The 20,564-nt window shown below is 35.3% G+C and overlaps 1 protein-coding gene across 10 annotated transcripts in view; it reads left to right on the plus strand.

The window, feature by feature from the left end:
• The window catches only part of GSTCD (glutathione S-transferase C-terminal domain containing), a 149,498-nt gene that overhangs the window by 116,073 nt on the left and 12,861 nt on the right, over positions 1 to 20,564 (plus strand). For all 10 annotated transcript variants that reach the window (XM_055111689.2, XM_055111681.2, XM_055111683.2 and 7 more), the window contains 4 exons: positions 6,898 to 7,013; positions 7,175 to 7,219; positions 9,596 to 9,724; positions 18,428 to 18,561. In XM_055111689.2, the coding sequence (XP_054967664.1) occupies positions 6,898 to 7,013; positions 7,175 to 7,219; positions 9,596 to 9,724; positions 18,428 to 18,561 (424 nt within the window). The remainder of the gene's footprint in view (positions 1 to 6,897; positions 7,014 to 7,174; positions 7,220 to 9,595; positions 9,725 to 18,427; positions 18,562 to 20,564) is intronic.

Here is a 20,564-nt window from a genome sequence, read left to right on the forward strand (position 1 = left end):
CAATTTCCATTATTCACTGTATGTAAGCTCTTCTATAAACAAAGCAGAAGCTTTGACCTGGTAAGAGATGTGATTATACTTTCTTCAACTTTTGTCCCTCAACCCAACATCTTGCCTAAACAGTTTTTAGTTATTGACTTTTAAAAAAATGCTTTAGAATTAGATATGGAAGGGTGAAAGGTGCATGATATTTTTAGTCAGCATCTGCAGTACTATAACATGAAAGATCTTCCCAATCTATTTTCATTTCTTTCCTTCTGGATAATCCGATTTTGCAACAAATGGATTGCTCAACCTCTCCATGTCACTTTTCAATAAAATCAAAAAGGTTGCTACAGTCCCAAGGTGGGGAAATGGTCTCTTTCTGGAAAGGGTGAGACCCAAAGGTCAGTTCATTAAACAGAGTGACTTAGGAGAACTCTAATGCCTTAGCAATATATTCTAAAATCCTGACATTCGAAACTTAAATTGATCCTTTTCATTGATAAGCCTGCTCTTGAAAATTTTATTTAGAGGAAAAACTGAAGTAAAATACATTTTATGATTGACTCTGAATAATTAAATTTTTCCCTAAGATATAATTACTAGGGAATCACTCATTTCCCTGCTAGAAAGCACCTCATTTCCTTGAACGCACGCACATGAAAAAGACACCAGCATTGAAATTCTGACATCACAATTAATTGAAAGCATCTGTTTAAGACAGACATAACAGATCATATTGAAAAGAAGACTGAACCTGATATTAGAAATCCTACTTTAGAGTCCCAGCTTCACCACTTACCAGTTGCATGTCTTTGAACAAGTGCAAAGTTTGAGCAACCTATTTAGTGATCAGTGTCCTCATTTGTAAAATAAGAAAAATGTCATCTACTCTAACAACGTGACAGAGTTTTGAGGTTAGATGGTGTATCAAATATGCAAGTGCTTAATATATTGTAAAGCATCATATAAGCAGAAAGTATCCATCATTTTAGGAACTTTAATGAAACATATATGGATTTTTGTAAGTTGTGGCTGTTAAAATTTCTTTTAAGAACATTGTACAATGTGATTAATAAAATACATTTTCTAAGCACAAATGTAATGTTTTGTACTAATTAAACAAACTATATGCTCATTAAGGATAGAAACTAAGAGTTATATATCTTTACGTCTCTAACAGTTTAGAGAACAGTTCTATATAGGCCAAGTTAGTTGTTTGATGTGTTGAATGAATGATTGAGAAAGATACTTATGAGGTCATTATTCCTCAATTTGGAAGTATAAATTAGCCTTTTTTAACATTATGAATTCCAATGAATTCTGCTGTCTTTTTAGTTAATTATTTAATTATTGAATACTCTAATAGTATATATAACAAAATTATAAGAGTAAAAATGCCATCACACTGTTAAGCTGTTGATGATTTCATAGACTGAACTGTGGGGTTTATGAATGGGGGAGAGTATCAGATTATTTGTATCCACTGTTACAAGAAAATTGTCACATTGAGGTCAGTGCAGCTAAGAGGATTAGTGATAGTAGCCTCCAATTGGCTTTAAAAATGTAAAGTTAAAATAACTATTCTAGATTTTTAGTGTTTTCAACAAGTTATCGCCAAAATTTAAACAAAGTTGCCCTAACCTACAGTGTAAACTTTATGTTGCTGACTAATTTCATGTATTTTCTCAGGAGTTTCTTTAGGAATTCTGTTCTTCCATTCTAGCTTTTGAAGTCTACTTACACAGCTTTAAATGGCTGTTTTGTTATTCTCTCACAAAAGTTTTCAGAAACTTTTCTATCCCTACTTAAAATACTGTTTTATAGTTGACTTCTTTTACTGTTTTGACAAATGCATGCATAGCATCGATATCTAACGTATTTTCACACTTAGTACCTGCAAAAATTAGCATAATGCCTTGAAATGCAGTTTGTCATATTTGCAGAGAAAACTCATTCATTAAACTTTTATTGAGAACCTTTTATGTGCTTATCAGTCTCCTGGTAATCTTTTCATTTAATTGGACCCAAGTTTATGCAGTTCCAGGAAAAAATATTCATATCGATTTCAGGGAGACAGAAGCAATTTCAGCTAACGTTTTTTTGGGGAGTTATTTTAATGAATTATACTTAGGTTTCATTTTATAATAAATCGTTTCACTGGTTAACAATAATAGACTTTATAGTATAAAAGATTTGTTATTTTGGGTAGTAACAAAGAGCTTGAAAAAGTAACTTTTTTCTCTTTTGTCTTGAAAAAAATTGTTATTGACAAAAGTAGGAGATGTTTTAAATTCATCCTGGAATAAGGAAAGGTGATGGGGTTCCTAAAGTTTTAAAGCAAGGAGATAGGTTTTAAGCAAAGGGAACAAATTATATAAAGGGACTAACTCATAAGGTGTGATAAATTCAAAGGAATGTCACTTGTGTAGAGAGGCTGGAACAATGGGCAAATATCAAAAGTAGCAGATGAGGTTAGCAAATTAATCAGAGCCCAGATCATTTAAAGGCCTTGCTTTCTTGCCAAGACATCAATATTTTTTTCTTAAGGCAGAGAGGAGCCTGTAAAGGTATTTAAGCAAAGGAGAGATACTTTAATGGGTACATTTGGAAGGGACTTTAGTAATATACTGAGGAAAAGCATGCTCAGTGATTAGCTATGGAACAACGAGACAGAATGTGGTGAGCATAGTGCATCAGGGGTATAACAAGGGAAGAGGAGCCTGAGAAGGAGAATGAGGAGAATTTAATAGGGGTTCAAAAGATTTCTTGATCTAGAACACCGGGGTTCAAAATGGTTTAATGAGTTCAATTGATTCCATTTTATTTTTTAATTAAATCACTTAATGGCAGAGAGCATCAATTGGGGTTCAGTGCTCCAGATAATTTTATGGATAATCCTATCTAATTTGAAGATATACTATATCCAGAATAAAAATGATGCAGACTAACATTATAAAAGAACACCTTAGTTGGTAATAATGTAAAATTAACAGTGCTGTCTATTCAGATTGAACTTGTCCCTAAGCAGCTCTAAGTACATTAAATATGAAAGCAAGGCCATGTTTTCAGTAAGACACAGAGAGGCAAACAACAAGCAATGTCATTTCCTATCTGGCACTGTCTGCCTGTATTTTCACGTCACTCTGATGTTCTACTACTTCCCCCATTGATCTCTCATTTTTAGGTGCAAGTGAGTTAATTGTAGTTTTCTCCTAAATATGTCATATTGTTCTTGGTATGCCTTCCCCATCCCCATTCTATCTGGTAAGTTTCTGATCCGCCTTAAATGCCCAAGTCTCTGTAAAGGCCATTCTAATGTCTCAAGACATTTCTATTTTATCTTCAATGCACACACTTTTGCACATAATTAACACACACCTTCTTCTTAAATACCCTGTTAACTTCTTAAGAACAGAAACTATGTCTTCTTATTCATTTCTGTTGAGATGCGTCCTCTGCATATAGATGAGTATTGGGCATATAAGTAGGTATCTTACTTATTGTTCCAAGCATGAAAACCATAGCAACTGTGGGGATAGAACCTCGGCTTTGCTGTTGATTGCCCTATAAAGCATGATAAATGACCATTCATCAGCTTGTCTTTCTTAATGCTGTTAATCAGACCTCTTTTGAAAACATTAACATTTGTGGTTGTCGCCATCCCTCTCACCTGTTCAAGGTTCTATTAGTGCCACCTTGTCTATTCAATTGTCTTATACCTTCTTTAAAAGAGTGGTGTATACAACATTGATCTCTGTTGAAAAAATTTGCTTTTGCTCTTGATTTTTTTACCTTTTCAGTGTGTTTTTAAGCTCTAAACATAGTTTTAGCCTTCTTTGTCTCCATATTTAAAAAAACACACACACAGAATACTGTTGGTGTGCTATATCTCAAACAAATGTTTTGAAAACAAAACAGCAAAAGAATATTTAGTAAAGACATCTAATGAGTATCCATGCACTCTTTTATAAGTAAGTTATAACTTGTAAGATACTTGTTATTTTAAGCTAAGAAACAAAAAATTAAGAGCTGCCTGATTTGGGACATAAATTACTACACTGAACATGTGTGCTGGTGGTACATGTACACATTTTCCAGTGATTTTTTTTTTCATTATTTGATGCTTTGGATGAACCAAAAATGCTGGTGTTTTAACATGGCTTCCCCCTTGCTTAAAAATTGGCTCCTTTACCTCTGTACTTTCTTTTCTGGCAATGCAAACCACACTGAAGTGTCTAATCAAGTACCTCCTAACTGGAATTAGACAAAGAAAAAACTCATTTGCAGAAGAATTGCGTTGCAGAACAAATGACATCATTTGTATTAAAACATTCTACACTTAGATTTCTTTTTCCGTGACACTAGAGATCCATCATTTTTAGTCAAGCTAAAAATAGATTGTAATTTTATGCTTGTAAATAATGTCTCAGGCACAAGGATACTGAATAAAAATAGTAGGATTTGATTTTTAAATTAATACTGTATCCCAAAATGCCACTTCTTTACCTTGTTGAATATATTTGAGATCCTGCTCATATTTCCTGGAGCTTCGTAATATTTATAAAACTAGAATGGGGAAAGAGAATGCTTTATTAGAGGCAGCTTTTCCATAAAGCATCTGAGCACCATGCTGCTGTATTTTTAGCTCAGTCTCTGTGAATATTATGTGCAGCGTATGGTCTCTCAACTTAAAACACAACCCTGAAAAGTACCTCTTTGCTTTCAGCCTTCATTTCTACATGTATTTTTTTATAGGCAAAGATGCAGTATTAGCAAGAAAAACGATCTCTATCAGCATTTGCTTTTGCAACAGACCTAAGGAAGTTAGGTAATTCTAAATTTCTAATAAAAATGTGGTATAGAACTTGATATTAGATATTCCATTTAATAATTTTTTTCCTATCTCCTTATTCTTAACAAAAACATTCCTTTTAACTTTCTTTTATGAAAATTCTTTGACTAGGAACTGTTAAGAAATCTACAAACAGAGCAAAGACAGAAATGCTCGTGCTCATTCCTTACTTCATGGTGGCTCCATTTAATAGCAGTATTTTTTACTCTACATCTCCGAAGAGCCTCAAAGTACTCTTCTTTTTGCCTTCTGACACCTCCTTTCCTCCCCTCTTCTTGTTCTTATTCTTTCTACTGCAAATTAAAACTGCATTGCCATAAAAATATAAGGCATATTTAGATGAATAGAAGGATGGATAGAAGTATGATAAATCAAGTATAGTAAGTTGTTAATGGTAGAATCTAGGTGGAGGGTATAAAGGCATTCACTCTGATTCTTTCAGTTTTGCTACATGCTTGAAAGTTGTCATGACAAAAATCTCTTAGGAGTGGTTACCCATGAAGGGTGGGATTACAGCTTTTACTTCTTCTGTGTTTAAATATTGTACACTTATATTATTAGAGAAAAATGAAGATAGTTCTTTTAAAAGCTACATGAATCTGTCTTCACGAATGAAGTCATCAGAGTATTGACTTAAATATTCTTCATATTTGAAATTTACATTCATCCATGCTAAATAATTAAGGATGTGACAAAAGAATCAGCTGTGTATGATGCTCACATCATTACAATAGGAAATTGGGTACTTCAATTATAGTGTATATATAGTCAATGGAATACTATGCAGCCATTAAAATATATAGATAGGAAGCAACGCATTGACATGGAAAGATATTTATAATATTTCATATTTTGCAATATAACATTTTATATTTTATACCTAGCTAGAACACATAAAATTTATGAATATAACTAAAAGTAACCATACATATACATAAAATGTTATTGCTGAATTATGATGCTATAAATTTTTTTATATAGTTTTTTATTTACATTTAAAAATCTTTCCTAAAATAATATTTTCCTATGCCTTTTAACTTAGTAACATAAGAGAGAAGGAAAACAGAAAAGAGAAGAAAAGAAAAATGTCATGCCATTTTTCTGGGAAAAAGGAGCAAGGAAACCTTAGTATGTTTAATTTTTTATCAAACCAAAAAGATTATTGGGATTTTCCCTTTTATCTATATCATGGAAATCTGGTGTCTTACATTTTCTTAATTTTGCTCTTATAAAGAATGCACTTGAAATATGTAAAAACAAATAATTTCATTCATTCTTCTGAAGATATTTTCATGGATTTGACTAGCAGTTTTGAAAGGAAAGTTAAGATGTTTTTATGTTGTGGGGCCCCAGGCATTTCATACTTGGAAATGCCCTATCTTGAATTTCTAATTGCATTATATTTCTGTCTGACTCACGAGGAAAGGAAGCTTCAAAGCAGAAAACAGAAAATCCAGTTTCTCCCTAAATACAGTAACCATTGATATATTTCAGACAATGTAACACCTGTGTTTCAAGGTTTCCCAGTGTCCTACACAGAAGAATCAAGAGTTCAAGGATGTGCCAATTAAGCAATAAAAATGTTTTTACTTATTATGGATCTCTCTATAAGGAGATTAAGCAATGTGTTGAAATTAGGTACTCTTTACAATATGTCTCTGAAAAAAGATAAAGGGAGAAGACAATTACTGTTATTTTTTCCATTCTGCCAACATTAATTGGACACTTGGTTTATGACCCTAAACTTAGTGTTTCAGTTATTGTTTCCATGCTTTAAAAGACATATTTTTCCCCATAGATTTCCTTTCAATGGCTATTGAAGGAAATGTTGAATAGACATAAAAGTAAAACAAGCAAAAATAAAGTTCATCTCGGGTTCTAGTCCTCTAGTCCTCATAGTCTGTTACATGGAATTTATCATTTATTATTTTATATGTATGTATGTGTGTGTGTGCTCCTCCCCCTCCTCCTCCTCTATGCTGGTAGTCTATTTTAAGCATGTCTTCTTGTTCCCTCAAAATATATAATGTTTTGTGTTCTTCATTTCTTGTCTTTCTCAGGTAAAATGTCCAGTGATCGAGCTTTGAGGAAGCAGCAACAGTTGAACAACCTTGTCTATGTGGTAACAAATCAGGCCAAACCTGGTGACAGAATTGTGGATTTCTGCAGCGGTGGGGTATTTTATCTCTCCTTTCATCCTTTTTAGTCTTTCTAAGATTATGAGACTTTTCTATATTACATTCAAGGTCATGTTTTTATTTGGCAAGATTGTGGTTTCAGAATGAGGAAAAGCTGTGGGGACCAAAACTAACTTGTTTGTCTTACTGACTTTTTCAGGGCCATGTTGGAATTGTCCTTGCTCACATGCTGCCATCATGTCAGGTAAAGCCAGAATAAGAGATAAAAGGAAATATTTTAAAATTATACAGTTCAGCTAGCCAAATTTGGTTTATCCCGCTCTTGGAGTTTCTAATCACTCACCCAAGTCAAATATGTGGCACAGGCATTGTCTTTTCTTTGAAATAAACTTCCAAGACTTAGAATCTTAAGGAAAGAAAAGTAAAGTAAGATCATAAAACAGTTACCAATTTTTGAAAGAGGTTTATAGGTTTAAGTAATTTTTCAAAGAAGTAGCTATTTTATTGCTAAATAAAATAGTTACGATTCAACTAGTTTAATTTTCAATATAATTTTAAATGGAAATATTGACCTCTGAAACTTGCTGAGCATGTTCTTTTGGTATCTTGATTTTGATCCATTGCATCAAAATTATAACAATAGCAAAATTTTTTAAAGCAAAAAAAAAAAAAAACCCAAAACCTACCATACTGATCCATCAAATGCTTTGCTTTTCTTGTTCTCATTAAGTCATTGTCCATAGGGATGCTAATGGTTGCAAATTTTAAAAATGCAAACACAATTTATCCCTTGCTTTCACTCAATGTCGTATCATAAATGTTTTTCCCTATTGCTAATAGTTTTACGTATCATCATATTTCAGAGACTACCAAATATATTTTCAAGTAAATATATCATAATGTATTCAATCATTGCCACAATTTGTTAGAATTTTGTGCTGATTTTAGTCTTCTGCCATGTTAAATCAGTTCCTCACTGTGACCACTTCTTAGCGTAAAATTCTGTTTGTTTTTGTTTTGTTTTTAATACAAACTCAACTGCAACAGAGTCTTTGCTTGTGAGCTCTCTGGAAGGTGTGAACTAGTTATAGTGAATACTTGCGGAAGAAAAAAAAAATGTGGAAGAACTAATAGACTGGCCAGAATAACATGTAACAGAATGATGACGAGGGGACAGGGAATAGCATTTTTTATTTTTCTTTTCTTAGAGAATAAACAGGAAAATAAATAAGGAATCCTGGGAGAAGGGGCAGTTGTTTGTTTTATTATTAAGTAAAGCAATAATTTTGTGATTGAGTAGGAGGAAGAGAGCTCACAGAGTAAAATTCTGAGAAGCAGAGTCAGGGATGTAATATTTTTTCTTCCCTTATTAATATTTCTGGAAGCTTAGAAAGGTTGAAACCAAAAATGAGTAATCTTGTCTAGAATAAAGTCAGGAAAGCCTTTCACACCAAGTATAGTCTAACAGGTTTTTCAAACGGATTTTTTCTTACAGACAAGCATAAGAACAAAATAAGAACTAGGAATGATAGTGATGAAAGTGACTTAATTCTTTTCATTTTTCTCCATTCAAACCATCTTCTCTGCCTAGATTATCACCGGAGTCTCCTAACTGGTTTCTCTGCCCTCTGGCCTTGTTCCCACCAATCCATACCATACATTACAGACTACTAAAACTTCTTTTATCATAATTGCATGATCTGGTTTCAGTTTACCTCTCCAGCCTCATTTTCACCCTTCACACCCTGTCCCCCCATCGCCACTATCACCATGACACACATTGTGCCCTGGAAATTGCGTACCAATTTTCTCAGTTCTTCAAACATGCCATATTCTTTCTCATCTTGGGCCTTCATGTGTTTCTCTCCCTAAAATACTCTTCCATTCCCCCCAAACTGATTTGTATTCATTTTTTAGGCCTCAGTTAATATGTTACTTCCCCATGAAAATAGTCATCAAGTTTGAATGCTCCCATTGACATTGTTTGTCTTTCATTTAACGCTTATCACACTGTATTATTATTATTTTTGATGTTTTGTTTTTGGTTTTTTTGTTTGCTTGGTTGGTTGATTGGTTTGTTTGTTTGTTTGTTTGTTTGTTTGAGACAGATTCTCCCTTCAATGCCCAGGCTGGAGTACAGTGGTGCGATCTCAGCTCACTGTAACCTCTGCTTCCCGGGTTCAAGGGATTCTCCTGCCTCTGCCTCTCGAATAACTGGGACTACAGATGCACACTACTATGCCCAGCTAATTTTTGTATTTTTAGTAGAGACGGGGTTCCACCATATTGGCCAGGCTAATCTCGAGTTCCTGACCTCAAGTGATCCGCTTGCCTCGGCCTCCCAAAGTGTTGGGATTACAGGCGTGAGCCACCACGCCTGGCCCACGCTGTATTATTATTGCTTGTTTCACTTATATCACTATGCTTCAAAGCTATATCACTATAGTTCAAAGACCTTTCATTTTTCCTTTCTGTACCAGATTATGTGACATACTTCCTGCCACAGAATAGAGGCTCAATACGTTCTACATTATTAAAGCTATGAAATATAGTAATAATGCTTTGCCTAATGTCTGAATTATGTTACTAAATATACTATTGTTTTCTGGGTAAAATCTAGGTTACATTAATAGAAAACAAGGAATTATCATTAATTCGTGCTAAGAAGAGAAGTGATGAACTGGGTTTAAGCAACATTTGGTTCATTCAAGCAAATATGGAATATTTTACTGGGATGTTTAATATTGGAGTAAGTAATCAAGTAATTTCAATTTCTTTAATTAGCTAAATAAGAAAAATTACATGCCTTAGAGTAAATAAAAAAGATAATTTTGTGTTCTTTGCCAAACAAATTTATAATTTTGTATACTTATATTATCTATGAAATATAGCATATTAATGAATATTATTTTATTCATAGCACTTCATCATTACATAATAGAGATAACATTGGCTCCTCTATCAGACCAGAACTTTATTTTCTTCACTACAGAATCCCCAGTAGCAAGTGCTGAAAACTGGTTAATAATTGAATAATTGATTCTGACGAACATGACTTGCCTTGGTTTATTCTGCATTTTTAGAAGACAATGAAGGAAAAGAAAAAAGAAGAAAAGAAAAATAACTTGTTAGTAATCTCTAAATACAAGCATTGCCTTGTGATTTTTTTTAGCTAAGATTTTATATTTACATGTATTTTCAGGTTCCAAGAGAGAAAGTATATTGATCATGTTTCTAAACCTTTGGATCAAATTGTTATTATTTGATATTATGAAAAATCCCTAAGATATGTAATTCTGCCTGATCATTAAACCCCAGGGTTTTATTATTTTTTGTAGACTTTGAGTTTTATGAACATGTTAGTGTTGCTGCTATTTCTTATATTTGCTTTAAATAATTTTTTTTCTGATTTTGATAGGAATATACATTTTGATAGTAATACAGAAAAATACATAGTAATATAAAGAAGAAATAACCTATATGCCTACTATCAAGTGATAAATACTATCAAAAATCTTTAGTTTTTTATATTTATGCACGCATATAAATGCATATTTTACACATATGTGAACATTGTTAAGACCATACTACATAGATCCTGCATTGACTGAATACTGTTAAAAATCTTTTACCTACTTTTTAATCACACTTTTTTTTCTCATTGTTATAATGCAGTTATTACTATGATGGATATTTTGTGCATCCTTTAAGAATTTTGATGCATTTGCCAAACCACTTTCCAGGAAGGTTCTTACTGACATCCTTTCTAATTACATATGTTCATATAAACATGTGGTTGTCTAGGTAGAACTTTTATCAACTTAAGTAATTCAGACCTTTTATAGTATTTCTGATTTTTACCCAGTGAAATTTATTTCTTAAATATTGACTACTGCAAATTTGGGGGTTTATTGTAATTTTTTTCCAACCTAAAAAGTATGCTATTCGTTTCCTTTGCAGACACGATCTACAGTTTACTTCTCTTTTTATAAGCCTGGCTGTTAATAAGGAAATTCAGGAAGATGTAGACATGTAATCTAGAAACTTCAAATTAAAAAATACCTGTGCAGCTTTAATTTTACATAAATGTTGAGGTAAAGTTTAGCGCTTCTCCCATGAAACAAGCCATTAAACCAGTCCAGATATTACGAGTACACCAGACAGAATGGTAGCAAGTAAATGTGGACTGCTACCCATTTATTTACCTCACAAAGCATGGAATTTCCAGCCTATGTCTGTTCCATCCGTCTCTTGGCCCTTCATGACTTATAGATGCTAAATCACTCTAGCATATTCTTGTAACTTCCAAGTGTATAATTTACTAACGCCAACTAAAAATGTATATATCTCTTTGGAAGTGAAATTTTTCTCTACATTTCGTAATACATCTATAATGACTTTTTTCCTTTCATAATTACCCTTGTCAAGGTGTATAGAAAATGGATAAAAATTGCTTAGAAGGTTAAATTAAAAGTAGATTCACTCTGAAGAGAATAATTTGCCAAGGAGAGTAATTGAGGTATTGTCACTAGGTAAATTAGACTAAATGCATCAGAGGTTCTAACTCCTGTGTTAAATGTGTTCCAGTATACACACAAAAAAATTTAAAAAATATTGTGGCTAGAGAGGAAAGCAGAATAACCAGATATTGGAAATGCATTAAAACTGCATAAATTCATGGTTTTGTGACATTTCAATAAGGGCTTAGTTAGCATTTATCTTTGCTTAGTAAATGCTTTATTTTTTTCATTTACTATTTTTCTTTAGATATAAAAATTAATAGTATAAACAAGATTTTAATGAAAGAATTTTAAAAGACTTAGAAACAACTAAGTCTTTTTAAATTATTAAATTTTATAATATGTGTATTAATACCCATGCTCTCAAACAATATTACAAATATTTATTTGCAAATAGTATTACATAAAGGGTCATGACTATGGAAAAATGCTCATTTTGCATTTAAAAACAAAAACTGTATCAAGGCTAAACAGCCTGCCACCAACATGTTTAGTTGGAAAATTTCAACAATAACAAACAGTCATTTCAACCAGATGATAAGGTACTGATTTCTAACAGTATTGGTGAATCCTTTCTGTTCATCAACATGTATATGAAAATCTCAAAACAGTTTTATTTTCTAGTTATTGGTATTTGCTTTTCGCTATTTTGCCCACAACATAATTTTTAATTATTGTTTATCACTCATAAGTGCTGACTGCTTAATTATAAGCTCATTTCTATTTATGTATGTATGTTAGTGTACAATTAAAAGAAGCATGTGTAATTATAGACTGTAATTCAGAAACATTTTTGATGAGTAATTATATAATCCTTGTTTTAAAAGATAAGGACCTTGAGAAATTATATATTCTGCAGGCACGCTTTTTAAAAATCATTAAGGCAAAATAGGGGACTTCTGAGATGAAAATAGCAGATAGAGGTATTTCAACCCCGCTTCTCCCCAAAAAAGTTCAGATCCCCAAATAACAAGAACAAGAATCAGAAAAATCAAACTCTATGATGAAGCTATATTCAACATTCTATAACTTGAATCACAATATGAAGTGTGAAGGTGAAAAGCAGATTGAAGAAAAATGATAAGTTATTGAGTAGAGGAGAAGGAAGATAAAATTTAAATGCATGCCAGGCAGAGTGGCAAGAAGGCTATCAGGACACAAACCACTTTGCTCCCACAGAATCCCAGAAAAGTTTAGGAATTCAGAACATCAGAAACCTCAGAGGACATGAATAGGGAGGGACTGAAATCGTGTTTAATTAAAAATATTATTTAGAGACAAGATTCCTGCTCTCATCTTGTGTAAACAAGAAACTACCTCTCCCCAACTCCTAAGAGAGACAGGAAGTTTATTCTATAGAAGAAACTGAACCAGAGAGGCACCAAGTATAGAGATATCAGGCATAGAGAAGGGCAATGGTGATGTGCCATACCAAGAATAAGAACTAAATGAGAATCTGCATACTGAAGGATAGATCTCTTCCCTACTCATCTGCCTTCTAATTCCAGAACCACAGAAACCAGGATCATTTCCACAATCATGAGGATTAAAAGATTCCCCTCTGTAGAAGCAGAACTGTCCCCAGAGAAAAGAACTACAGATACTACAGCTATAATTTAAAAAAAAAAAAAGAAAGGCACCTGTCCAGGCTTTTTGATCACCCAATCACTAGTGAAGCCCACCAGTTTTCAAAGCCTTACTCTTTCATTCAGAATTTCCAATCAACTTTTTAGTGGTTTACTCTTTAATATGAACAGCTAAAGGAATACCAAACATGGAAAACTTCCAAAGTGGAAGATAGAGACCTGTATTAGTCTGTTCTCACACTGCTAATAAAGACATACCCAAGACTGGGTAATTTATAAAGAAAAGAGGTTTAATTGATTCACAGTTCCACATGGCTAGGGAGGCCTCACAATCATGGAGGAAGGCGAATGAGGAGCAAAGTCACATCTTACATGGCGGCAGGCAAGAGCGTGTGTGGGGAAACTCCCCTTTATAAAATGATCACATTTCATGAGACTTATTCACTATCATGAGAACAGCATGGGAAAGACCCACCCCCATCATACAGTTACCTCCCACTGGGTCCCTTCCATGACACATGGGAAATATGGGAGCTACAATTCAAGATGAGATTTGGGTAGGGACATAGTCAAACCATATCAAGACCAAAGCAACAAACATAATAAAGGGTCTTAGTCAGGGAGAGACTAGAGAAGATAATACATTAGTGAAACAAGGATATAATAAAAAAGAAAAAGAGGGAATGATCAGAGAACAAGAAAGGATGTCTTGAAAAATAAAAATATGTTAGCCAAAATTGAAAACAAATTAAAAATTAAGAGATAAAGTATTTTTTAAAGAAGTACAGGATACCACTTGAAAAAAATAGAACTTAAAAAAAAAAAAAAAGAAGAAGAAGAAATGAAACTGGAAAGAAGCAAATTTTTTAAATTAGAGATTTAGTCCAGGAATCAAATACCTCAGTAATAGCAGGACCAGAAAAAGAAAACTGGTAAATCATGGGGAGGAAAACATCAAAGAAAATCCAGGAAAATGTGTTAATAATTAAGAATGCATTTCTTTTGATAAAGTTAACTTACAAAATGGCCTAAGCCAAGGCACATTGTGAAATTTCAGAACACCAAGGGTGAACAGATTTTCCCAACTGTTTCCACAGAGGGAAAAAAAAATAGTGATATACCATAATTTAGAATCAAAATGCTATCACACTTCTTAATAGTAGTGTGGAAGGCTCAGTGACAGTGAAACAATATCTCGAAAATTCTAACAGAAAACTTCTAATCTAAAATTCTATACCTAGCTAATCCATCAGTCTAGTAAAAAAAAGTAAAATAAAGAAAAATTCGACAGTCAAGGTCTCAATAAAATGTACATTGTACATACCCCTTTTCAGCAAGCTACTAGATAATGTGCTTCATTAAAATATAAAGTAAATAAGAAAAAGGATTAAGTGGTATCCAATACAAGAGAAAAATTTTTAGTATCATGGGAGAGGGAAGTCTTAGGGCAAGAGCTGAGCGACAGGCCTAGAAAGCATTGAGTCCATATTTTAGTAAAACGTCAGAAAGCCCAGGAAAGATGTCTCTAGGAAAGAAAAAATGGAGCTGACCAATTATTTGAAAGTTTTCAAACAGTGGAAATTTATATTGTAGAGCATTTTACAGAGCTTTTGGGTAGGGAACAACTTGGATGTTAAAAAAACAAGCAGAAACCCTGATATCCAGCACACTTCCCTCGGCAGTGAACAGTATATACAAAACCATGAGAAAAGATGGAAAAAGGGAAGATAGTGTATAAATGTGCAAAAAAAAGCCAAAAGCTCTTCTCTCCTAGTAGAAAGATAATAAATAATGTCTAATATTTACAAATCAAGAGATATCAATATACATTCATCATATAGAAAAACAGATTTTCAGGAAGTAAACCAATGAATTGAACAGCATTGACTTTGGTACACAGATTTTCTTTCAGTGGTGTGGCAGTGTGTACAAAAAAGGGACTTTTAATATAATTGCATACCTTTTAGCATTATTTGAATTTTAAAGCTGATTACCTATAATATTGTTGTATGAAAGTTTTAAAAGAGGGGAAACAAGAGTACACAGGTGGGACTAGCCTGCTTCTCTGTCTAAGGTATCTAGAGTTAAGAATCCTTCTTCGAGAAGCAACACCGGAGAGAATGATTGGGCTGGGGCAAGTTTAGAGATCATTCAGTTCAACCTTCTCCTTTTACAAGTAGAGAATTTGAGGCTACAAGAAAGGAAGAGTGACCTAGCAAGTTAATGTGGGGGCTGGGTCTAGAAGTCCAGTCAGTGACTCTCTGTTTACTTCCATATCTAAAGAAAAGAGTAAATAGAGCATAGAGAACTAAAAAAAGAAGTTTGGTTTGGAGTCAGACACATTGAGATTAAATCTTGGCTCTTTGTTTTAAAAAAAATTAACAATTATTTCTCTTACTTGGAGCAATATTGACCAATTTTTGTTTAAGAACTCTTTGCTTGTTTTTGTTTGTGTGTTCACATCTCTTGCTCATTTTACTCTCACTTTATTGGGCTTTTTCTTTCTTTTTAGAAGTTTGTTATATATTAAGAATATAAGCCTTTTGTTTGTGCTGTAAGTTGTCAATCCTTTCCCTACTTTGTCATTTGTCTTTTTACTTATGGTTTGGTTTTCTGCCAGTCTCTACTGAAAATACAAAAATTAGCTGGGTGTGGTGGTGGGCAGCTGTAATCCCAGCTACTTGGGAGGCTGAGGCAGGAGAATTGCTTGAACCCTGGAGGCAGAGGTTGCAGGGAGTCGAGATCACACCGTTGCACTCCAGCCTGGGTGACAAGAGTGAAACTGCATCTCAAAAATAAATAAATAAATAAAAATAAATTTTATTTTGTCAGATTTATTAACCTTACCCCTTATTGCACGTAGATTTTTAGCTTAGTTAGGAATTACTTCCCATTCCCCTTGGTTGTGCAGGAATTTACTCATATTTATTGCATTTTAAATCTCTAATGCATTCAAAATTTATTTCCTATGTGTGATGAGAGGAAAAGATCTAATTTTTATTTTTTTATATGGCTGTCTGGTTAACCAAACATTACTTATTAAAAAGTCCATCTTTTCTCCCTGGTTTGAAATACCACCTTTATTGTATGATAAATTTCCATATCCAGTGGTTTTTTTGGTCTATATCTCTCTTCATTATTTGCCTGTTATTTCTGAGTTTCATTTGATAACAGTGAAAACTAGGAGTATGTGATGCAGTAAAACCTTTTCGACCGAAAACCTATTATTAGTAGACAATTATTACATTATCTATAAACTATTGTATAAATAGTTATTCAAGTTACTTATTTTGTTTAAATGAAGGAAATAAACTCACTTTTTTGCATGTAGTGTAAGGAATGTGAACCTAAGTAAAGAGAGACTTATATAAGTAAATTTTCTAAACTCTTTTTTGCTCAGAGCCTGAAGAGAGTTTTGTAGAGAAGCCGCCTGATACATGGGGTCAGGCTTTGAGGTCAGCATCCTGCCCCTCAGTAGCTGTTTTGTTGTGGGCAAGTTCTTAATTTCCCAAGACTTCATTTCCTCATATCCAAATTGGAGATAATAAAGTCTTTCAGGGATGTTGTGAGCATAGTTCTGAGTGCCATCACCCAGCACAGCATAGTGCCAGCACGTAAACACTCAGTAAATGTCAGTTTGCTTTCCCTCCAGGGAAAGATGTGTCTATAATTTTTACTATGAAATTTTCTGCAACTAGTCATGAAAATAAGGATTAGCCTGTTTTTTACTCTGAAAAGCTGACTAAAAGAAGCAGATGAGAAATCAAGGTTATTTACTTTCCCATTCCCTGTAGTTGTTGTTGCCTTTACTGGATACCAGCCTTCCTAGGCTGTTTTCAGAGTGAAACAAGAAAGGTGGGATGACAGCAACATGGAGATTGTTGACTTCTATATGGCTCATGTAAGTCTAGAAGGAGGAGGAGGAATTCAGGAGGAGGATTAAGAACAGAGATCTTGCTTTCCTCTTCCTGACAGAGTATTGTTTGTATTGTTTTTAGCTTTCCAGTTCAAAGGGGGCATCTGGTTTATAATATTTTACTTTCCTGGGCGCGGTGGCTCATGCCTGTAATCCCAGCACTTTGGGAGGCCGAGGTGGGCGGATCACCTGCGGTCGGGAGTTCGAGACCAGCCTGACCAACATGGTGAAACCCCATCTCTACTAAAAATACAAAAGTAGCCAGGTGTGGTGGCACATGCTGTAATCCCAGCTACTCGGGAGGCTGAGGCAGAAGAATTGCTTGAACCCGGGAGGCGGAGGTTGCAGTGAGCCGAGGTCGTGCCATTGCACTCCAGCCTGGGCAACAAGAGCAAAACTCTGTCTCAAAACAAAACAAAACAAAACAAAACAAAAACAGTTTCTAAAATTTACAGAAAATCTCCTCTTTACCCTGAGAGCCCCTCCCTACCCTGAAGTTGGTGAGGGAAGATTATAATTCATTACAATTTATGTTTGTTCAGAATGAAATGGAGATATGAGGGGTTTTTTTGGTGTTTTTTGTCAAAATCCAGTACAGGTTATTCATCTTTTAGAAGCCCCACATCTGATTTTCACTGAGAGTCCTATTTAGGCTTTATTTGGCCTAAGAATTTTCATAATTATCTCATTTGTAGTAAGATTATAGTAAGTATAGATATAGTAAGTATAGATAAGGATATGTGTTTTAAAAATACTTAAAAATCGTTTTGAGTTATTTTTATGAGTTATTGAAGCCCCACTCAGTATTCTAATTCATAATTTCATTCAATCCTTTTAAAATAAACTCATTGAAAATAGTTCCTGTAACTCGTCATTCAATGTTAAGGATTGTTATTATGTGAAAACATCTTAAAAGGTACTACATGATATGATTCAGTTAGTTTTAATACAGCCCTGATTAGATTATGTTAATATGGCATTTGAGGAAGTGTTTTCAAATACATTTTTATTTAATTTTTGCAACAGCATTGTGATATGTCAGTATTGTTAACCATCATTTATAGTTGAAGAGATTAAGGCCCAAAGAAGCTAAATTTTAAGTGGCTCAGGGTTATATAGGCCACCAGAGTAATAGACTCAAAATTCTTGTTTCAAATCTAGTGTTCCTGGAACGATGCTATAGTTTAGATAAACACTTGTGTTAATTTTTCCACACTAAAATTGCATCAAATTTTCCGTTGAATGAATCTTATGCTTTATTTGCAATATTCCATTTGTAACCTTTCAAACTTGCTTAGTTTTCATAATTAATTGATATGTGTAGCTAAGTAGTCCTTTGGTATGGCCAAATGAGAACTATTTAAAAGGCATAAAAATTGCACTGTGAGTTAAGAGGGAACTTAGTGCTAAGGCCTGGTTTTATTTTGTAGGTAGCATTGCATGCTTGTGGAGTGGCAACAGACATGGTGATTGAGCACTGTATCAAAACACGGGCTTCCTTCGTCACATGCCCTTGCTGTTATGGTTTCATTCAGAACACCTCAAAGTTCAATTTTCCAAAAAGGTGAGAAATTCAGTGTTCTACGTAAGACACCAACATGGGTATAAGCCAGGACACAAAACTTGTTTGATTTAAAGTTGCAATGACTTAATTTTTGGCTCATTTCTTCTTTCCACAATGCCAAATATTGTTTGTAAATTGTATAAGGAAGAAAAGAACTCCTCTATGTTTGTCCCTGATTTTTCCCCTGGATCCAGTTTTTACTGAAATTTAGAAGCAAGGCTATCCAGGAGACAGGCAACTAGAAGTCTATTGGCTTTAGCACTTCTCTCTGTATTTCCGAATAAATTTAAAACTGTAACCGTACATAATGTCTATGAGAGGCAGTCAAGTATAGTAAAGTGTTTAGGACCTGGAAGTGTAGTGCCTGGGGGAAAATACTAGCTCCTTATCATTTTATAAGGCAAATTACTTAAACTCTTTTTGCCTTAGTTTTCTTGTCTACAAAATGAGGGTTATGATAATAACTACCTCAAGGTTTTTGTGAAAATTTAATGATATGTGTAAAGCCTTTAGAAGTGGCAAGAATAAGTATTCAATAAATGTGAACTGTTGCTAATAATCGTAGCAATGTCACAGGATCCTTGGGGTGTCGCTTTGCCAGCTGGATCCTCTGTGGTTGGTGGAGCGTTTGCCTGAGTTTTGCTTGGGCCCACTGGGCTCATTCCACTCACTCAGCCTGGCAGGCTGCTCTTGGCTTGCACTACCAGCACAGATCCCACACCTGCCAAGGGTGAGCCAGGTACAGAGTGGTGAGGGGTACATGAATGAGCAAGCACAGGGTCCAGCCACTTCACACAGCCAGGCATGCTGGCTGCTGTGGGGCAGGGATTTCCAGGCACCAGCTTGGGTGCTGGCTCCCTGCGAGGCTGCAGCTGGACCAGGTGTACTGCAAGCAGCTTCCACTGTGAGCACTAGGGAACACAGTGGCAACCAGAAGCTTGGAAACGCCAGGAGCCGCAGAACCCCTCAGAGGGTATCACAGCCCTGGCTCAGGGAGCTCCTATGACTGGGCTCCCTGAAGGGCCGCATCTCTTCTCTCCTTCTCTCTTCTCTCCTTCTCATGCTTGCAACATGGCAAGTGGGTGTATTTGGGGGCAGGGGGGCATGTGAGCCCTGTTTGTGTTACAACTCGTAGTCCTGCCATTTGGCAGGTCCTGAGTTCTTGTCCCAAATCGAGGAAGAATGAGGTACACAGACAATTGGAGGATGAGCAAGGCAAAGAGGTGCTTTATTGAGCGACAGTACAGCTCTCAGGAGATAAAGTGGGTAGCTCCTCTCCACAGACAGTCATCCCAATGTCTGCTCAGCTCTCAGCCAAGAGGTGACCCACAGAGGGTAGCTTCTCTCCATAGGCAGGTCATCCCAATGTCTACTCAGCTCTCAGGTGGAAGGAGACCCGCAGTGGGTAGCTGCTGTCTTCAGGCAGGTCATCTCATCTCATCTCATCTCTGCAACCCTCAGCAGAGAAGAGATCCAGAGTGGGTAGCTTCTTTCTGCAGGCAGGTCATCCATTGTCTGCCTAAGTCTGGCAGAGTCCGGGGTTTTTATGGACTCCAGAGGGAAGGAAGTGCATGCTGATTGGTCCATGGGTGGCCATGGGTGGGCCTGGAAAAAGCACTCTTAAGTTCTCACTTTGGTCCACGGAGCTGGCAGCCTGGACCCCAGGCTTCGGGCCATTCCTGGGTTGATGGTGGGGCTTCACCAGGGACCTGCCCCTTTCTACCTGGGAGCCTGTCTGCCTCCTGTTGCCATCAACCTGCCATCCATGGTGCCCATGGCACCCAGGCTGTTTGTGCCAAGGGGTGCTTGCAGGCCCATGTCAAGTTGCCCTCAGTCCCCCCTTGGTGTCCATCTCATGCTCGTCAGTGCCCAAAGTCCAGAGGGGGCTGAGGCGGGGGTGGGGGCTGGCATGTCAGCACCACCTTGAGTGCACACACACCTGGCCAGGTCACCACAGTGCCTGGGCTCAGCCTCAACTTTTGGTGGCCTTTACAGTATGTTAC

The sequence above is a fragment of the Pan paniscus genome, chromosome 3 (genome assembly GCF_029289425.2).
Source record: "Pan paniscus chromosome 3, NHGRI_mPanPan1-v2.0_pri, whole genome shotgun sequence".
NCBI classification, from domain to species: domain Eukaryota; kingdom Metazoa; phylum Chordata; class Mammalia; order Primates; family Hominidae; genus Pan; species Pan paniscus.